Raw genomic sequence first — 22,041 nt, forward strand, 5'->3', positions numbered from 1 at the left:
TAAAAGAAAGCACTAAATTAAACTTAAAGCCTGCACTGGGCTTGAATAAGCACATAAATAGGTTAAACAACTTTCATTAAAAATACAGTTCTTTAACAATGAATAATTCAGCTTTATTGGTGGAAAAATATAGTTTCTTATACGATCGGACATTCAGAAGGAAAACTTAGGAAAAAATAAAAGTACGTTACGTTCAGTCTTACAAAGGTTGTTTGACATGTAGGTTTTGTATGGCCTATTAATTTTTCGGTCAAACTAAAGCTAAAGTTTTTAAATGTTTGGTCGACAATTTTGTATTCTTTCAGTTCTCAGCAGTGTCGAATATTTACCTTAACCTTCATCAAGAACAGTCGTTCTAAAGTTTGCTTTGGGCATTAAGAAACTCCACTATCATTACTTATTCCTTAATAATGTACATACTGATTTTGTGTATCACGTTTCGTGGCTTATAACCTCACTTTCGATGTTCAGTAAAGGGTACAGAGAAGAGACATTATGCTGACGTATCCTCTAGTTCCCTTCCATGTTGGTGCTCGAAATAAACGGATCTACTAAGCAATACACTTCTTTTGGGATATACAGCAGTAGACAATACATTATCACGAATACTTTTATGAGGAAAACACAAATTTGTTATTGCTGAATTTCTTTAAAAAAAAATTTTTAGCTCAATACCTTTTACGCTGCTGATGTGGCAAATAATATCTTTGGCGTGCGAGAAACCATTTTGTTGATGCAACCTTGATCTCTTCCGGTTCTTCCTGTCATTGTGCGGCTTTGATAGTAAGTTGTCGTTAAGAATTTGTTGGTTTTTGTTGGATTTAATTGCCGTGTTTTGCTGTAAATGTGCTTCAGATACTTATATTTGTTTCTTTTTCTTTAGCAACCGCCGGGTTCCCAAGTTATTGAAGAAAAACCTTAAAAAACTGATTTAGAGGAACTGCTAACGGACGTGCTGTAGTAAGCTAAAATGTAAGTTACAATTTGGAAGTATGGCATTAGCCGCCTACCAGCTCAGTTCAAGAGAGGAACGTTATGAATGAGATGTTTTCACTGTGTAGCCGTAATGGTGGAGCTCAAGGAAACATGATCGAAGAGGCACATTGATTACCTCGAAATTCGTTTGGTTATGCTATGAATCTAATAAGGTTATAGAAAACAAAACATATCGCTTGCTGTAACTATTGTTATTATCACAGTTTTAGTTTTGCAGAAAGTGTTTATACTGGAGTTCTATGTCTTGCTGTTTGAGGTATGAGGAAACTTCAGTTGACTACATCGTCGCCATTTATGATTGGCATAGCTCAGGTTATAGTCTTGGCTACGTCATACTTCCCGTAACTCTTTACCAATAAAGTTCATAAATTTGATGCGTGGATTTGCGGCCTTTACTAAACTCGAACCTTCTGTTTTACGTCACGGGAGAAAGCTGTAATTAATGAATGGCTGTTCGTAAACCACGCCAGATGAGTTGCGAGGAAATTGCATAGTTTGCTTATTAGTTCGGTTGAAAGCAAATAAATAAAAACGTTTTCTTTTGGTGGAACATAATTTCACACTGTAAAATCGCAAGAGAATATCAATGCCGTTAGAAATAGGTGCACTGTTAACATTGTTGCGTATGTTAGTAATAAACTTAACTGCTAAGAAGGCCTCATTTAGCTCATTGTGTACGTCACCAGTCATTACAGATATTACATTCCTTGTTCGTGGGAGCAGTGTAGAAGATTATTGAACAACTTACTTTGTTGTAAGTTGTAGCAATGGATGGAAATGTCGTGTGGCTAGGGCCTCCCGTCGGGTAGACCGTTCGGATGTACGACATATGCTTCGGCAGTTAGAAATGTTTGCTACTCCTTTGGTGAATTGAGACAGACCTTTCTTGCTCAGTAAAAAATTACATTTGTTCTAAAGTTACTAGCTTGACTTCTTAGCGTGTTCACCCCCCCCCCCCCCCCCCTCGACACATCGTTACTGGTAACTATTATGAGGCCTGGAAATTCCTGTAAAATATACAGTAACATAACATTATTGTCTGGTACTTATATGTAGCCCATTTCTTGATACATAGGCATGTCATGTGCTATTACAACTTTTGGTAAAACTAAATCCTGATTTCCAGTTTAACTATCCCAGTATCTGTGCTAAATACAACAAAACCTCTAACGTGTCCTCTGCTTTACACCCAAAATAGACGTTGAGTGCCCATGTTTTAGAACATTTCTTGTGGGGGAAATGGGCATGGAGAATGTCTGTGTATATGTGTGTCTCATAGCATGTTCACTAAACGTACATGTTGCTTAATCTGGATGTAGTTGCTCACTTCTTAACTTAATTCACTTATGAACTCAGTCTGTTGTACGCATGTAAACCAGCAGGTGGTACATGTTCATTTGTAATATTATCCAAGTAGTACAACTTGGCACTTTGTATGAGGATTGTTGGAAATGAGCATCGACAGCTCCTGCTTTGTGAGGCGAACAGATGTAAAACATTTACATGAGTTCCTATGAAATCTGAGCCAGTACTTCGAACTGACAATTGATTAATCGATTTTAGGTAAGGTTTTCACTGCACCAAAACAAATGGAGTGCCCTTGAGCAAGCAATTGGTTTGATTACTTCTGAAGTGTTACACAGGTTTTGCAAGTCTTAAACCGTACATTTGGTTGATGATTCTGAACATTATTGTAACACTGTAAATTTGGTTAGTTAAACAGGAATGTAACCTCCAATGCTGAATCAGGTGTAACAGCAAGTCATATAGTTCTGGCTAAAAGTATTGAACCTCGTGATACCACTTATCAACTTTGGCACAGTGTCTAATCAAAGTAATGGACTAAAACCATTCATGAAAATAGTGTTCGCCCTGGTAGCTGAGTGGTCAGCGCAACGGACTGTCATGCCAAAGGGTCCTGGTACGATTCCTGGATGGGTCGGAGATTTTCTCCACTCCGGGACTGGGTGTTTTGTCATCTCATCCACAACAACACGCAAGTCGCCAAAGTGGCATCAACTCAAAATACTTGCACCAAACAAATGGTGTACCTGATGGGAGGCCCTATCCACACTACATTTCCAATAAAACAGTGTGTGTGAAATATGCGTTATGACAGTTATAGTTATGTCCATGGACGATAAATAGTTTGGACAAGAAGAGAATAGAAGCTTTCGAAATGTGGTGCTACAGAAGAATGCTGAAGATTAGATGGGTAGATCACATAACTAATGAGGAAGTATTGAATAGGATTGGGGAGAAGAAGTTTGTGGCACAACTTGACCAGAAGAAGGGATGGGTTGGTAGGACATGTTCTGAGGCATCAAGGCATCACCAATTTAGTATTGGAGGGCAGAGTGGAGGGTAAAAATCGTAGAGGGAGACCAAGAGATGAATACACTAAGCAGATTCAGAAGGATGTAGGTTGCAGTAGGTACTGGGAGATGAAAAAGCTTGCACAGGATAGAGTAGCATGGAGAGCTGCATCAAACCAGTCTCAGGACTGAAAACCACAACAACAACAGTTATTTACATGGCAAAACATTTGTTCGATTTGTCAACTCTTAACCATATTTTCAGTCCCAACCAGTCTCTACCAGACCTTGGGCTATACTAGAGACCTGCATGTTGCCAGAACCTGCATTCTGAAAAATGAAGCAAAATAAATATACCGGTATTAGTAGGTTCTACCAGCTTCCAGCCTTGCAGTGAGATGCGTGAAAGTGAACTGTGTGTGTCAGCATAGGTACATTCACTAACACTTGCAGTACCAGTGCATTTTCAGGAACTTGTATTGCCAAAGAGGGGGGGAGGGATACTTTATACCCTCCCTAAAATGAATTTTTAAAAGATATAATTTATAGATTGTTTTTACTTACATTAACAACATGTTTATTAAAGGAGTATTAATTTGCAGGTAGGGTATGGAACCTAACTGTATCATATAGCACACTAAATACCATCTCACTTTCAGTAATGCGTGCTATAATGGGGGATGTACTTTATGACCACCACAAAAAATATAAATGCACATTTTGTTGGTTATGTTGACTTTTACTTCCAAAATAAGTTTTAAAGGGGTACAAATGTATAAGTAGGTCCTAGAGTTGAAAATGTGATACTCATTTTGAAGTCATCTCTGCTACTAAGACTTACATTTTTGGATTAAGTTAACTGAAAAATTGAAAATGTTTGTGGACTCTGGTAGAAGACTTCATTAAAAAACAATATTTTTTTTTCCAAAATTTAAAATATTATGTCCCTGACAAGATAAAAATATTTTTAAAAAATGGGCACAAGGTGTCCCCCCCCCCCCCCCCCCCAGTGTTGTAGGAGTTAATTAATAGCCATGAAAATGACGTCCGGGTGTAACAATTAAAACATTGAGTGTTGGTAGTTTACCAGAGGTACTAAGGGTTTCGAAAAGTTAAGATGTCCAATATTCTGTTTGAGTTTAAGGTATTCTGTAAAAGTTTCTCTTAGCTTTCCTAGAATTGTAAACAGCGATTATTGCAAACAATAGGGAAAAAAACTAGGCGTAGATGTGAAATTGCGAACGTTTGGAAGCTAATGACAATTCTTACATCAAAGCTAATAGTATATTGTGAACAGAAAGACCTAGTGTTCAGATAGTTTCTGGTGTTGTGCTTGTCATTAACAGTGTGTTTAAATCTGATTTTGTTTTTATGAGGATTTGCTGAAAAGTAATGCCTCCAAATTTTTTTGTGAAAGCTCTTAAAGCTTTGTTAATAAAATATTACTTTTCAGCATGTCTTTGTATATCCCTTAGATCATTAGTAGTTTTATTGTAACAGTGCAACTACATCAAACTATTCACACTGGTAGTTATGGCAGGGCTGTTTTGTGGCATAGCAATAACATTTGTCCATTGCATAAATGTAGAGAATGTCATTTGTTGTTAATGATTTAAACAGTGCATGCCAAGGGAAACAAAATTGTATGCCAAAACATTCTGCTCTTGTTACGTTACTACATGATACATCCTGCATTGCAGGTTGTTCAGGAAGTTGTTGGTAGACTGCGCTGGCCTTCCCAGTAGCGGTAGCTTGTGCCTGCCTGGTATTGCATTCGGGAGCCAATCTGCCATTCACCATTAGATGTCAGTGGCATCGTTTTAACAGTGATGTGTGGCCCTAATTCATTTAGTTAACCAGTCTGTACAAAGGATGTGCAAATTATATACCTCAAACCTTCTTCGCAAAGCAATCTTATCTATTATTGAAAACCACATCAAAAGCTCTGCAGAAGTTCCTGAGATTCGCACGAACATTTGAACAGAAACTGTGGTGGGGGACTTCAATTTGTATATTGATATAATACAAATGAAACACGGCTGATTCTGCGGTCATGGAGAATGTAGCCCTTTCATACTTAAGGGGTTTGTATTATTTCAAAAAAATGCAATGAAAGCGATTGTGTGCCTGTTTATTCAGGACTGACAGTATAAGCAGTAAGAATGGTTCCAGCAAGTAAATTAATGTTAATAGTTTGCAGACAATTTTTTTTAGGGGAATGGGGATTTGGAGTAGTATACTGGGTTGAGAGACACCATAAGTCTGCTGTGACCTGTGACATAGTTGTGATGTGTGGTGTGATATCGAGATATGGTGTGCTTGTTTTGGAATGGAATTGAAATCTTCTTGTAGAGGACACAGTGATGAAGAGATGGTATGCTCTATGAGAGTTTTAATTATGTGGTGGCAATGTTTGTGAGCTATGTTGTTGTCATTTATTGTGCTAAATCGTCATGGTGTGGAGTGTACGAAATTACCAGGTGACCCAAAGCAATACACTGTGCAGAATGTTGGCATGTAAAACAGAATTTGTAAAATTTAAACTGTATGTTAAGGTTCCCATGTAACAACTAAGTGGATCAATGATTTTAATTAAATCATGGGTTATTCATAAACAATGATCCAACTACAGTCTCCCATGATTTAACTAAACATATTTATCCAACTATCCTCTCATGTTTTAATTAAAACATGAGGAAAGAGTGGTCGTTTGAGTGCCTCTGTGCGTGCAATAATTATTCTAATCTTCTCACAATCCATCTACATCTACATTGATACTCCGCAAGCCACCCAACGGTGTGTGGCGGAGGGCACTTTACGTGCCACTGTCATTACCTCCCTTTCCTGTTCCAGTCGCGTATGGTTCGCGGGAAGAACGACTGTCTGAAAGCCTCCGTGCGCGCTCTAATCTCTCTAATTTTACATTCGTGATCTCCTCGGGAAGTATAAGTAGGGGGAAGCAATATATTCGATACCTCATCCAGAAACGCACCCTCTCGAAACCTGGCGAGCAAGCTACACCGCGATGCAGAGCGCCTCTCTTGCAGAGTCTGCCACTTGAGTTTATTAAACATCTCCGTAACGCTATCACGGTTACCAAATAACCCAGTGACGAAACGCGCCGCTCTTCTTTGGATCTTCTCTATCTCCTCCGTCAACCCGACCTGGTACGGATCCCACACTGATGAGCAATACTCAAGTATAGGTCGAACGAGTGTTTTGTAAGCCACCTCCTTTGTTGATGGACTACATTTTCTAAGCACTCTCCCAATGAATCTCAACCTGGTACCCGCCTTACCAACAATTAGTTTTATATGATCATTCCACTTCAAATCGTTCCGTACGCATACTCCCAGATATTTTACAGAAGTAACTGCTACCAGTGTTTGTTGCGCAATCATATAATCATACAATAAAGGATCCTTCTTTCTATGTATTCGCAATACATTACATTTGTCTATGTTAAGGGTCAGTTGCCACTCCCTGCACCAAGTGCCTATCCGCTGCAGATCTTCCTGTATTTCTCTACAATTTTCTAATGCAGCAACTTCTCTGTATACTACAGCATCATCCGCGAAAAGCCGCATGGAACTTCTGACACTATCTACTAAGTCATTTATATATATTGTGAAAAGCAATGGTCCCATAACACTCCCCTGTGGCACGCCAGAGGTTACTTTAACGTCTGTAGACGTCTCTCCATTGATAACAACATGCTGTGTTCTGTTTGCTAAAAACTCTTCAATCCAGCCACACAGCTGGTCTGATATTCCGTAGGCTCTTACTTTATCAGGCGACAGTGCGGAACTGTATCGAACGCCTTCCAGAAGTCAAGAAAAATAGCATCTACCTGGGAGCCTGTATCTAATATTTTCTGGGTCTCATGAACAAATAAAGCGAGTTGGGTCTCACACGATCGCTGTTTCCGGAATCCATGTTGATTCCTACATAGTAGATTCTGGGTTTCCAGAAATGACATGATACGCGAGCAAAAAACATGTTCTAAAATTCTACAAGAGATCGACGTAAGAGATATAGGTCTATAGTTTTGCGCATCTGCTCGACGACCCTTCTTGAAGACTGGGACTATCTGTGCTCTTTTCCAATCATTTGGAACCCTCCGTTCCTCTAGAGACTTGCGGTACACGGCTGTTAGAAGGGGGGCAAGTTCTTTCGCGTACTCTGTGTAGAATCGAATTGGTATCCCGTCAGGTCCAGTGGACTTTCCTCTATTGAGTGATTCCAGTTGCTTTTCTATTCCTTGGACACTTATTTCGATGTCAGCCATTTTTTCGTTTGTGCGAGGATTTAGAGAAGGAACTGCAGTGCGGTCTTCCTCTGTGAAACAGCTTTGGAAAAAGGTGTTTAGTATTTCAGCTTTACGCGAGTCATCCTCTGTTTCAATGCCATCATCATCCCGTAGTGTCTGGATATGCTGTTTCGAGCCACTTACTGATTTAACGTAAGACCAGAACTTCCTAGGATTTTCTGTCAAGTCGGTACATAGAATTTTACTTTCGAATTCAATGAACGCTTCACGCATAGCCCTCCTTACGCTAACTTTGACATCGTTTAGCTTCTGTTTGTCTGAGAGGTTTTGGCTGCGTTTAAACTTGGAGTGGAGCTCTCTTTGCTTTCGCAGTAGTTTCCTAACTTTGTTGTTGTACCACGGTGGGTTTTTCCCGTCCCTCACAGTTTTACTCGGCACGTACCTGTCTAAAACGCATTTTACGATTGCCTTGAACTTTTTCCATAAACACTCAACATTGTCAGTGTCGGAACAGAAATTTTCGTTTTGATCTGTTAGGTAGTCTGAAATCTGTCTTCTATTACTCTTGCTAAACAGGGAAACCTTCCTCCCTTTTTTTATATTCCTATTAACTTCCATATTCAGGGATGCTGCAACGGCCTTATGATCACTGATTCCCTGCTCTGTACATACAGATTCGAAAGTGTGAGTGATATGTAGGGGGATGTTTTATATTCCTAGAATAATCATTCGATTCTTGAAACTTGGTTAATAGACTTTCTTGGGATAGTTTACGTCCATCTTAAAGTCTTCCAGTTCAGTTCTTACAGTATTTCTGTGCCCCTCTTCCATGGATTCAACAAATCTGTGACCATTTGTGCCACACTTCTCTGTATGCGTCCAATATCTCCTGTTAGTCCTATCTGGTATGGGTACCACATACCTGAGTTGTATTTTAGGATCGGTCGCATGAGTGGTTTGTAAGCAACGTCATTTGTAGATAGATTGCACTTCCCCAATATTCTACCAATAAACTGAAGTCTTCGTCGTCATACCATTTCGTATCTGTACAAAATGTTAAAACCCAGGTATTTGTATGAGTTGGCTGCTTCCAGCTGTGACTCATTGATATTATGGTAATATGATACTACCCTTTTTCATTTTGTGAAGTGGTTAATTATACATTACTGAACATTTGAATCAAGTTGCCAATCTTTGCACCACTTTGAAATGTTATCAAGATCTGACTGAATATGTATGCAGCTTCTTTCGGACAGTACTTCATTATAGATAACTGCGAAAAATTTAGGTTGCTATTAATATTGTGTGCAAGGTCATAAATACGTGATGGCACACCCAAACTTACTTCTTCATCCAAGATAATATGGTGTCCTCCCTACCAAAAAGTCCTCAGTCCAGTCACAAATTTCACTTGATGTAGTAGTTGAAGTACTGAGCCCAATACTTTTGAGTAATCAAGAAATTTCTTTTATCTATAGCTTACAGTATGTCGTGTGAGACAAGTGTGCATTGGTTTTCACTTGATTAGTGTTTTTGGAATCTGTGCTGGTTTACCAGGAGGAGATGATCATTCTGTAGTAGACACTTCAATATGTTTTGAACGCAGAATGTGATACAAAGATTACATTGGATCAGTTCTCCTGGGTTTTCCTTTGTAATGGAATATTTGATAACAGAGTTCAGCATTTCTGCTTTTACTTTGCTATCACACCAGAATTCTTTGGGTTTTGTGGAAGTTCATTTGACAATATTCTGCTACAGTTGTCTTTGGAGACATTCTGTTGCTCTCTTGACAACCAAACTGATTTCATTCAGCACATCTCTTTCAGTTCCGTGCATTGTTTTATACGTATTGTGCAAGTTTGTTTCTTTAGAAGTTTCTTTACAATGGCTCTATATCATGGGGGTCTCCCAATATGAACTGTTCTGTTGATCGGTTGGCCAAGCAGGCCACCACTTTGTCACCCCTGGAGCTGGGTCTCGTGGAAAGAGACCTCTAGTCAGCCCTATATCGCAAGGTCCGCGATGTCTGGCGCTCTGAATGGTCTGTCTTGAACACGCCAAGTAAGCTCCGCATGGTAAAGTTGTCCACAGCCGTATGGGAACTCATCCTTGAGGTGCACGCGTAGGGACTCAATTGTTCTCTGCCATCTCCGAATTGGACATACGCGGTTGACCCACAGCTATCTCCTTCACTGTGAGATCCACCCAAGTGTCGCTGTGATGCAGGGCTGACAGTGGTCCATCTCCTAATATACCCTTGTCTCTGATGAACACTCACCATCAAAGGCAACACATAGGGCTCTATTGCATAAAAGAAGTCTTCGAGCCACTCTCATATCAGAGAACCTATTCTGTATGCTACTACCTCGCAGGGACTCTGTTATCCTGTGTCGGCTCCGCATCGGCCATACATGCCTGACGCACGGCCATCTTTTGCGTCAGGAGGATCCCCCCTGTGTCGGTGTGGGTCCCGGCTGACGGTCGCCCACATTTTATTGGAGTGTCCCCGACTGCGCACCCTTTGGCAGTCTTTTAATCTCCCGGGCACCTTGCCTTTGATTTTATGCGACAATGCCTCCATGGCTGACAATGTTTTACATTTTATCCGTGCTAGTCCTTTTTATGGATCCATTTAGGGGGGTCTTGCACTTTTCCGTTTTTGTGTCTTTTGTCCTCGCGTCTCTCCATATTTGTTGCTGTTTTGGATGGTTGACTCTTTCCCTTTTTTGTTGTCGTGGTCAGTCAACCAGTCTCCGGCCATCTTCTTTTCTTCTATTTCTTTCTGTCTGGTGTTCGTCCGTACTCTTCTTTTCTGTAGTGTTCGTTGCCTAATTTGTGTTCTTTAGCACCTGGGGGGGGGGGCGCAGTCTCCTTCCCCTTGGGGTTTTATCTGCTCTGCGACTTTGTCTCGCTTGTTTTTGGAATGGGGGACTGGTGACCTTAGCTGTTTAGTCCCCCTTAAACATCCCAACAACCACCATCCTACCTTCGTTAAGTCTACAGTGGGGGACTGTGACAGATGCTTTCCTGAAGTCTTTGAAATATGGAATCTGCCTATGCCCTTCATCCATGGTTCACTGTGGACTGTGAGGGAAGGGCAAGCTGAATTCCACACAAATGATGCTTTCAAAAACAGAGCTGGTTCACGGACATAAGGTTTAGGTCTTGGTCCCAAGAAAATTTATTATATTTCAACAGAGAATATTTCCAAGGATTCTGCAGCTAACCAGTGTTAAGGATATTAACCTGTAGTTTTGTGGGTCTATTCTCTTATCCTTCTTAAGTACAGGATTTACTTGCACAGTTTTCTACTGCTTGGATCTTTGCACTAGGCGAGGGATTTGCGATAAATACAAGCTAAGGAAGGGGCCAACATGAAATTTAGAACTTCATTGTTCACTTTGCTATCTTTAACTGCAACTCAAGAATGGTCAATGAGTGACTGGGTGGAAGCCTTAGACCCGCTTAGTGATTTTACATAAGACAGGATTTTCTGAGGTTCTTAGCCAGATTTGTTGCTAAGGGATGACAGTGGTAGTTGTATACTTCGCGCATTGATCTTATCATGGACGCGCGGATCTATTCTAACTTTTGTCTTACATCCTTTGTGCGTTCTTTTGAATCGAGAGTGCAACAGCCTTTGCTTCCTCAGTGTTTTCCAACTTCATAGTTAAACCACGATGGGGTTGGACCCATACTGCTCCAGAGCATGATTTACAACCTGTTCAAACTTTGCCTGTAATTCCTTTATGGGTATCATACTGTAACTAATAGATGTCAGTTGATTGTCTTAAGTGAGATGCTAACAATCAGAGACGCTCTTCTAGCCTTATTCACTGATTTATTAATTTAGCAATTATGGTTGCTGTGATGACATTAAGTGCCAGCAGTTCATGTAAATTGCTTAAGCACCTTTCTATTTGCAGTATAAAATATAGTATACAGTGATATTAAAACATGAAGTTAACAAAGTTGATACAGCCTGCAAGGTGAAGATGACTTCTGAAGGACTACTACACCTTCATCCATTAGATGGCCATGCATGAGCAGATTTTAGTGACAGGCCTAGTTCAGCGTGAGTTTTTGGTGGGCTGGTGAACTGATGTGCTACTGTGGCAGAACAATGTGCTCACATTGGCTGTCATGCAGTCTGAGAAACTATTTGGTAACATCTTTTTGTCAGTTATGCTTTACATATCAGCATCATGATAAAGCAGCTATTATTTTACATATGCTCATAGTTATTGTGATGTTCACATGTAAGTAACACAGTGAAATTTGAAAAGTTTGCAATGAAAAATTGGGATGGCTATGAATAAGCATTTTGTGTATGTTAGACCGTGTGTTGCTGTATATGAAATGTAACTGAAGTATTGAATTTTTCTTCAGGCTTGATAGGTGATCTTTTATCTCCAGTCTTCTCAGGAAAACAGATGTTAACGAGTGCACTAGTGTTTGTCCGTGTCAGCAGTAAGGCTAGATTGAAATACTATTGCTGTCACTCGTATCTCTCAAATGGTTTGAGATATTGAAATGAGGTCTTGCAAAATGATAGCATGTAGAGGAAAGTATTTTGCAATGGTAAACAGGCGGAACTGCATTATCTACTGTGGTATACTAGTAACTGCTGACCGATAACTGGTGAAATGTGAATTAGTATAGCTTTGCAACAAGATCAGTGAAAAAGGCACACTTTTATATCGATACCAAGAATTTGCTTTTTCATAAGCTTTTGACCTGTGATTTGTTCTCATTTCCTCATTTAATCAACTGCTGTTTCGTGTTCTATCACAGTTGCAACTGTATTAGGGTGTCAGGAAGGTAACATTGTATAAACACTTGGTTGTTGTGCCAAAAGAAGCAAATTTTTACACGGCAACCAGAGAAATGAGTGGTTTTCAAGTGAGAGTAAGTTTTAGTTGCTACAAGTATAGTAAAATAGTTGGACCAGTGACCACATTGAAAAATTTGTACAACTGTACTGCGAAATACCTTTTTTGTGGCAAATGATACATGAACATTAGTCAAACAAGAATGTTAAAGTTAGAGCACACAAAGAGATAGTCGAACATTACTAGACAGTATTCCAACTATGGACCAGTGTTATATAAACTAACAGTAGTGCCAAACAAGGGTGTTTTTTTTTTTGTAAGTGAAAGCCTACGACAATTCCTGATGTGAGCAAAAATTGGATGTAATATATCATGAGTAACATAATCATATTTTCTAACAAACAGTTTTCGGATGCAGTAAGCAAACTAGATCGTAAAAGTGTTTCATTACAGACTGCCAAAGACTTTTATTTTAATAAAGCGAAATGCATTTGTGACAAGTACACATTTTGTTGTAGTAGCAAAGATGGATTTGAAGTACCTTCAGTAGTTTCAGAAATAATCCCAGAAAGATGTAGGTATCCTGAAAAATGTGTGAAAGGAGGTTGGGGGAGGAGTTGTATAAATCAACACTGTAGTGAGTGTCGGTAAAATTTTGCTTGTGCTGTGATTATTATTATTGACTATTCCACAATTTTATGTCCATTATTTTATGGGTATTATGAATTACTGTACTTTACAAAAGTTCAACCAGCCGGCTAAGCTGTTTTCTTCGTAGTGTTGTCCATATTTTCTCTCGAAGATATGAACTACTTTCCAAGTGCAAAAATGTTCTGCAATAAAATGTTGTTGCATACTTCAGTCCAGAGACTGGTTTGATTCAGGTCTCCATGCTATCTTGTGCAAGCTTCATCTCTGAGTAACTACTGCAACCTACATCCTTGTGAATCTGCTTAGTGTATTCATCTCTCGATCTCCCTCTACGGTATTTACCCTCCAGTACTAAATTGGTGATCTCTTGGTGCCTCAAGAACATGTCCACCAACCAATCCCTTCTTCTAGTCAAGTTGTGCCACAAATTTCTCTTCTCCCCAATTCTATTCAATATCTTCTCATTAGTTATGTAATCTACCCACCTAATCTTCAGCATTCCTCTATAGCACCACATTTCAAAAGCTTCTGTTCTCCTCTTGTCTAAATTATTTATCATCCACGTTTCACTTCCATACATGGCCACACTCCATACAAATACTTTCAGAAACGACTTCCTGACACTTAAATCCATACTCGATGTTAACAAATTTCTCTTCTTCAGAAAGGCTTTCCTTGGCATTGCCAGTCTACATTTTATATCCTCTCCACTTCAACCATCATCATTTATTTTGCTCCTCAAATAGAACTCATTTACTGCTTTAAGTGTCTCATTTCCTAATCTAATTCTCTCAGCATCGCCCGATTTAATTCAACTACATTCCTTTATCCTTGTTTAAATGCCTATAAAATGCTTCATTGTACGACAGAGTTGATGTGAGACACAGTTGCAACTGTCGAGTATGCATGGCAGTTCTGAGTCGGTGTCAGAGATTGCTGTGGTTCTGGCCTGTGGTGGAAATCTTATAGTGTGTGTGGCTAGTTATACAGCACCTTGTATGACTGTTGAAGATGTCTGTACCAAAAGCCGATGCCTAAAGAAGACATATCTTTAAATGATGATATATCAGTATAATTCCAGTCCCTTATTTTTTAGAATTGTATTGTTGGAAGCTTAATACTATATTAAAATGTGGTCCTCTATTTTGATTTTATTAGGTACAGAGATCGAAGCAGGAATCGCGGCAGGCCAAGGTCCAATGATCGTGGTCCGAGGGGTGGAGGAGGAAGAGGATTTGGTGGTGGTGGTGGAGGGGGATTTGGAGCAAGCAGTCTCAAAGGAAAGCAGCCTGGTGAAAGATTAAGACGACCGCGATGGGACATGTCAGCACTACCGCCATTCAGGAAAGATTTTTATGTACCACATCCAAATGTGTTAAACAGGTTGGTTTTGGTCGTTGTCCATTATGTTGCTTGTACATGGGTGTATATAAAAGTTGACACTTTTTTCTCCTTCCATTTTTTATAGAAGCCCTCAAGAAGTTGCACGGTACCGTGCAAGTAAGGAAATAACTGTGAAGGGAAATGCCGTTCCAGATCCAGCTTTAACTTTTGAAGAAGGAAATTTCCCAGATTATGTTATGAACGAAGTTAGGTGAGATAGTTATAGTTACAGTGCATACATCATAACAGTTTAAGGTATAGACTTTTATAAGTTGTAATGGTTGATAAATAAATATGAACCAGCTTTGCTTTCCACTATCCAGAGCTTAAGCATGTGTCAGTTGACACTTCACTGGCTTCTCATTGCAGTTGAGGAAGGAATTTAAAAGCAAAATACACAAGGTTATTAACAAGTGGAGATGTTTATGTTGGTGACTGGTGAGTGTTTCAGTAGCTGCTATATGGCAGATAGTTTTTGATGTCTGTGTTGACATATGTGAAGCTCTTCAAGGATTTTGTTAAAAGTGTACACATAACGTGGTGATCTCAACAAAATATGATAACAGAAATGTGTAATATTCATGTGGCCTTTTCACATGGGGTACCTGATAAAAACTGCTGTATGTATGCTAGAAGATGGATAATGTGGTCACTGGTAAACAATTTTTATTTATCATCAAGAATTTCTGTAATAACAGTGAAACATCAGTCACGTTATCACAGATACCATGAACGTAATAAAGAGAATGGTCAGGTCTTTTCGCATATTTTTAATCAGCATAACTGACACCTGTTGTCACTTGTTTACTTTCAAGGAAATTTGTTGTTTTTCTTTTAAATAGGAAGAGTTACAGAACTTGCGCTTATTCACTCGATTCCCCAATGAGACTATTGCTTCAGCAGTTTTCTACCAGTCATATTTCTTTTCCTTTGTGTTTTGTGCTGCAAATCTGGTGGTTCCCAGAAACACGTGCGATACCTACATCCAACAGTACATTCTCTTTGGACCAATCCATTGCTCATGCAACTCCAATCAACAATAACAAAAGCAGAGAAGATAACAAACAAGTTTTTTGTAATACTAGGGCCAGTATAGAGATGACACAAACCGTCTTCAATGGTTTGCAGAAAGATTGATAGCTGCAGAACACAAGCAGATGTGAACCAAACGTGACTAAATGCCATTTGACCAGAGATAAATCTCGTTTGCTGTTGCACGTTCCTTGTTTTCGTGTTGGTATAAAGGAACCTCAGTATGACAATAGAAGACATTGAATGATATTACATGTTGCACTAATCCCAAATGGAGAATGCTTCTTGTACTGTTTTCCGAATTTCTTTGGATAAACTCTGTTTTCTTTTCCAAGTATCTAAAAATCATGTTTTCATATAATTGTCAGATTGTTTGAAAAGTTATTACCATGAGTGAGTGTTCCCCTTCTACTACTCACACTCCATCTGTAAATATTTTGAATCATGAGTTTTAAAAAGATCTGTATGTGATGATTAATGCTGCTCTTTCATTTAATTTGTTTTACCTTGACCAGATGGATAGACTTTGCAATGTGCATGCAATGAAATGTGAAAAATCTGGAACTGAAATTCTTTTTGTGCGTACCTGTTGCAAAATAATTTCATACGTTAATTAACCGTAATACTTGTATATAATAGCTTCAGGTAACACTTCCTGCATAATTACAGTATATTCAGCCTGATGTTCTTATAACTACTTTGATTTATTTGAGATTTACAGGGCAGTTTACTGTTGAAAAAGATTTTTGTTATTTTAATTTTGATATAATAAAATTAAAGTATTTGCATATGAAGTGAAATATACACATTAAATTTGCCTTTTTTTTTGTTAATCTTTCCTCAATAGACGGCAAGGTTTTGAAGAACCCACTGCCATACAAGCACAAGGATGGCCCATTGCTCTTAGTGGAAGAGACATGGTTGGAATAGCACAAACCGGTTCTGGGAAGACACTAGCGGTAAATAACGAGTATCAAATAAATACTTGTAAATCTGATTCAGTCATCACTTTGTGTCTAATTTATTATTTTTTTCTTTTTAGTACATTTTCCCAGCAATTGTCCATATCAATCATCAACCACGATTACAAAGAGGTGATGGCCCTATTGCACTAGTGTTGGCTCCCACAAGAGAACTGGCACAGCAGATACAACAGGTTGCCTCAGAGTTTGGTGCTTCATCTCTTGTAAGAAACACTTGTATCTTTGGAGGTGCGCCAAAAGGACCACAGGTGTGTTATAACTGAAACGTTTCTCATGGTCAGGCAGAGTAATCTCCCTCTCTCTCCTGTGTGACATTTCATAAATATTTGAAGATACTAACTATTGCTATTAACCTTGAACGTAAAAGGTCTGAGACGTTAACTGACTGTATTGTAACCTTTGTGTGTGTGATGTAAGTTCTAGACTACAAAGGTCTAGAATTTGACTTCGTGTCATTGATATAATCTGGTAAATTATGGTTTGTGAAGAGGAAAAAGTCCACATATCTTTAATCCAAAAAGTATGCATCCCATTTACCACCATTAATCAGTCTGTCTACAATTCTGAAGTGGTTAGTCATTTAATATCTTCATATTCCAGCAAAACATGAAAGATGGCTGTTAAAACCGCACATTGCACATGTTACAAGAGAATTGTCTAGCGACAGTTTTATCTGTGACTCCGTGTATAACTTCAGTAAAATGTGGGCCACTGTTGAAGTCATTGAGGATTTTACTCATGTCGGGCAGCTCCAGTCACTGCTCATTACTTTGTCAGACCCAGCAAAGATTTTTCTTGTTGCATGAATTTTGTCTCATTGCTTAGTAATAAATTAAAACCCCTATTTTACATTTTCATGCAGTCTAGGCTGAAAAAATGCCAAATTAAAGGCAGTGCAGAATCAAGGAAAATGTTAACTCTCCAAACCCAAGCAGAAACAAATATATATTACGCTTTGCATATATAATTAAAAATTGTAATCCTCTAAAATACATTGTATAAAATCTCTATAAATGAGAGAAATTGAAAAATAGAATTCAATGTTTATGCAATAATTAGAGGTAATGAATTTCATCACTTCTTTAAAAAAATCACGAATTTGTAACAGTAAGTAAAACCTGTCAAAATATTGAAATTAGTATCTGAGTACAAGGAAGCAAGCTATTTTCCGACATACTGTGGCCACAAATGATACATCAAAACATGTGTTTTTGAGAGATCTTTTGTTTGTGCTCACACAGAAAAAAAGCAAAAATTGATGACTACGGTGAATTAAACCGAAAACTGTGAAGTGCAGTGAAAGGTGTAAGAGTGTTTTTTCCTCCTCTAGCCAATGACACATTGCACACTAGTGATGTGAGCACAGTAACCTCCTGTGTATCCAGCAGGTGAGCTTAATTTATGTGTGTTAAAAGCCCCATTTATACAATGGACTCTGTCTCAGTTGACTACTCGGGACAGAGGTGCCTACTGTGGCACTCCTGGTGTTTTATTTCTGTGCTGAGAATCATCTGTTTTGAGTGGTCATTTTTGATCACACGTCAGTACCAAAATTGCAGGTGTTGTGAAACCTGTCTGCTATGGAATTTGACATGTGTATGGTGAAAGTGAGATTATAAGCGATTATCCTGTTTGTAGAAAAATTGATACAGTAACAAAATGTAGGAAAAAGCAATGATAACAGAGTTAATTAATGACAGAGGCAGAGATCATGTTCTAGTCAAACATCTTGTGGTAAATAGTTCATACTCCTGAGAACTGCAAGAATGGGAAATGTCATCCAAACATTTCAGAACACACACATTTAATTGCTCGAGAAAATATGTGCTTGCAAACGTATCAGGCACTATGTAGAGCTCAGTAAATAGTGCCTTTTATCCTTTGTATCTTACTTTTTATAGATGCCAAGTAACATCAAAAATTGTTTTTCTCATCCAGCAATTCTAATTTTTTTACTGTTGAAATAATTTTAATTAAAACATTTATCTGTTTACATTCTTAGCTGTGCACAGTATAGGCACTTTCTATGTAAAACGTAAATGCTTTTTGCTTTCAATTATTTTGTCTCTCCTGTAGGAGAATGCTATAGTTGAATTCTTTTATCTTGGCGGCTCGCGCATGCCCGCCCAGACGCGGGAGATTGCTGCGTTGCCAGTTGCACACGACGCACGCGCCAAGAGAAACAGCGCCATAGTATAGTGTAGTTCGCAAGCTTACACTTAGGGGGGAGCGCGCAGTTTATGAAGTAAAGCCACCACGGCCGCATTAACCCTTTCGCTGCTACAGAGACGTGCTCCCCGCATTCCGCGCTGTGCGCGATTTTGTCACTGCACTGCTCGCCTGTGCTGACACATGGTGTTTCCGACTGCTTTGACACACTTATCATTCGATTCCACAAAAACTATTTGGCCCAAAAATTAGATTTTTACACGTCTTCTTGACTGATACCTTCCCCCCACTTCCTTTGACTGAAGTGCTTTAAAATAAAGCCAAACGTGCCCGGTGTAAATAAAACTTTTATTACAGTCGCGAAAGACGGAATATTTCTCAATACTACATACGACACCTATGTGGTACTTAAATTAAATGAGATATTGTTATACAGTAAATTTTATATGAAATTTAGGTACCTTGTTCACATTTCATTCTCAACATTGTGGCAACTAAAGTTGACCATACGGAAAGTATACCCTATGGACTTTTATCTCTGCAAACTCTTCAAAATTTCATGCAATGGTTTACTACATTTAATGCTGCACAATAACTGGGTTGAACATCGAAACAAAATTAAGTCATTTATGGTGGGAAGGTATCAGTCAAGAAGATGTGTAAAAATCTAATTTTTGGGCCAAATAGTTTTTGTGAAATGGAATGATAAGTGTGTCAAAGCAGTGGGAACACCATGTGTCTGCACAGGCGAGCAGTGCAGTGATGACAAAATCGCGCGGAATGCGGGGAGCACGTGACTGCAGCAGCGAAAGGGTTAATGAAGAGACAAAGCACTAGAAATTTCAAAAAATTGCATTCAAACGAATAAAATTCATGAAGTAAGGCACTTCGATATTGTTTTAAAATAAAAAAAATATTTAGTATCGCACAAGGTTTGAACTCTTTACCTTTCGCTTACTAACCCAACACCTTAACCGTTACGCTAGCGCAGCTCGTCCTGCAACGTCTCTACAAAAGGAGTCTAACAGGTCACGCAAAATTCTGACACACTGTTGGTATGCCTATGAATTACTCGCACTTCGTCGAAGTACAATAGGAAATAAACAATTACCGCTGTTCTTTATTCCGAAAAAGCGGTTCGTGAAATTGATACAAACACCTTTCCTTGCTATCACCTGAATTAAGTCTTATTGCTTGTTTGGTTTAATTAATTAATAGAAAATGAAGCAATTGGTATAAAGAATGGTGTTTTCCAAACTTTCAAAAAAGTCTGCTATCAAGACATTGCTTTTGTTCTATTACTGACTGAACGTTTCTAAAACTGAAGACACTCATCCGTGCTCTGCTCTGCAGTCGAGATCTGGCAACGTCGTTCTCTGTTCATTGGCTGACTGTATTTTTTGACGTCAGATGCGCAGAACGAACCTAAACTTGGCCGCCAGCATAAATGACGCGCACTTTAGTAGGAAAAAATACCAGAACCTTATGTAACTTTTCGGTGTGCCACGAAAACAAAGCAAACAAAACAATAAACATTAACAAGACAACAGATCACAAAATGCATTTCTATAATAGGAATGAACTCAGTCAGGATTGATTATAGCTCCCAGTGGTAGCAGATGCTGCCATAGTACATTGTCTGCACGTGCGCAGCATATGACATACTTGGAAATTTAGAACTCCAGCATGATCTATAGATAATTCATGTCGTAGACACACTTGTCATGGTTTTACACACAAGTATGAGAGGCGCGAGCACTTAGAGTAGCCGATTTTGACCAGTAAATAGCTCAAGTAAAACCAGCTTCAGTGTGGTGTCATTGCAATGGTTGATGGGTGACGGTACAAGTCATCAACCAATAAGAGCACACTACCAGAAATCAGAGATTTCTTTGATTCTGTTGTTGTTGTGGTGGTCCTCAGTCCAGAGTCTGGTTTGATGCAACTCTCCATGCTACTCTATCCTGTGCAAGCTTCATCATCTCCCAGTACTACTGCAACCTACATCTTTCCGAATCAGCTTAGTGTATTCATCTCTTGGTCTCCCTCTAAGATTTTTACCCTCCAACACTAAATTGGTGATCCCTTCATGCCTCAGAACATGTCCTACCAACTGATCGCTTCTTCTAGTCAAGTTGTGCCACAAACTCCTCTTCTCCCCAATACTATTCAATACCTCTTCATTAGTTACGTGATCTACCCATCTAATCTTCAGCATTCTTCTGTAGCACCACATTTGGAAAGCTTCTATTCTCTTCTTGTCCAAACTATTTAGTGTCCATATTTCACTTCCATACATGGCTACACTCCATACATTCAGAAACGACTCCCTGACACTTAAATCCATACTCAATGTTAGCAAATTTCTCTTCTTCAGCAAGGCTTTCCTTGCCATTGCCAGTCTACATTTCATATCCTCTCTACTTCGACCAACATCAGTTATTTTGCTCCCCAAATAAGTGACTCATTTTCTAATCTAATTCCCTCAGCATCACCCAACTTAATTCGACTACATTCCATTATCCTTGTTTTTCTTTTGTTGGTGTTCATCTTATATCCTCCTTTCAAGATACTGTACATTCCGTTCAACTGCTCTTCCAAGTCCTTTGCTGTCTCTGACAAAATTACAATGTCATCGGCAAACCTCAAAGTTTTTATTTCTCCTCCATGGATTTTAATACCGACTCTGAATTTTTCTTTACTGCTTGCTGAATATACAGATTGAGTAACATGGGGAAGAGGCTACAACCCTGTCTCACACCCTTCCCCAACCACTGCTTACCTTTCATGTCCCTCGACTCATAACTGTCAACTGGTTTCTGTACAAATTGTAAATAGCCTTTCGCGTCCTGTATTTTACCCCTGCCTCCTTCAGAATTTGAAAGAGTATCCCAGTCAACATTGCAAAAGTTTTCTCTAAGTCTACAAATGCTAGAAATGTAGGTTTGCCTTTCCTTAACCCTTTGCACTCTGTAAGGCAGACACAGGGCTGCTCCGCGCGCTCTTATTTAAATCGCCGCCGCCTGGGCGGCAGTGCACCGCAGAGATTTGCGTGGATCTCTTTGTGGAAACAATGTGGCCGCTGGCCAACAATTGGGGTATACATAGGGTATCAAACTGCAGATATAACCATTCGATGAATCCGAAATTACGTAAACTCTAGAGTCCCCATTTTGTTGGTTTTTGAGGATTGTACATTTTGAATAATACACGACCCTTGAACGATACTGTAGATTCATCAGCAGCTAAATACTGATATGGTCGATAAATTTCGAGAAACCTACCTGACAAATAATTCAGTACATTTGTCACTTTACTCAGACGTGACTGAACCTGACTGTTGACATGTGTAGCACTAGTCGGATTAGAAACGTGAAAGCGCCCAGAAAATTTGCATAAATCGTCGG

The 22,041-nt window shown here is 39.1% G+C and overlaps 1 protein-coding gene across 1 annotated transcript in view; it reads left to right on the forward strand.

Moving 5' to 3' along the window:
* Positions 1-728: 728 nt before the first annotated feature.
* The window catches only part of LOC124606695 (ATP-dependent RNA helicase dbp2-like), a 60,144-nt gene continuing 38,831 nt past the window's right edge, over positions 729-22,041 (forward strand). Inside the window, exons 1-6 of the mRNA XM_047138720.1 lie at positions 729-783; positions 884-972; positions 14,226-14,450; positions 14,536-14,661; positions 16,330-16,441; positions 16,525-16,713. Coding sequence (XP_046994676.1) covers positions 971-972; positions 14,226-14,450; positions 14,536-14,661; positions 16,330-16,441; positions 16,525-16,713 — 654 coding nt within the window. The 5' untranslated portion in view covers positions 729-783; positions 884-970. The remainder of the gene's footprint in view (positions 784-883; positions 973-14,225; positions 14,451-14,535; positions 14,662-16,329; positions 16,442-16,524; positions 16,714-22,041) is intronic.

This window comes from Schistocerca americana, chromosome 3 (assembly GCF_021461395.2).
Source record: "Schistocerca americana isolate TAMUIC-IGC-003095 chromosome 3, iqSchAmer2.1, whole genome shotgun sequence".
NCBI lineage: Eukaryota > Metazoa > Arthropoda > Insecta > Orthoptera > Acrididae > Schistocerca > Schistocerca americana.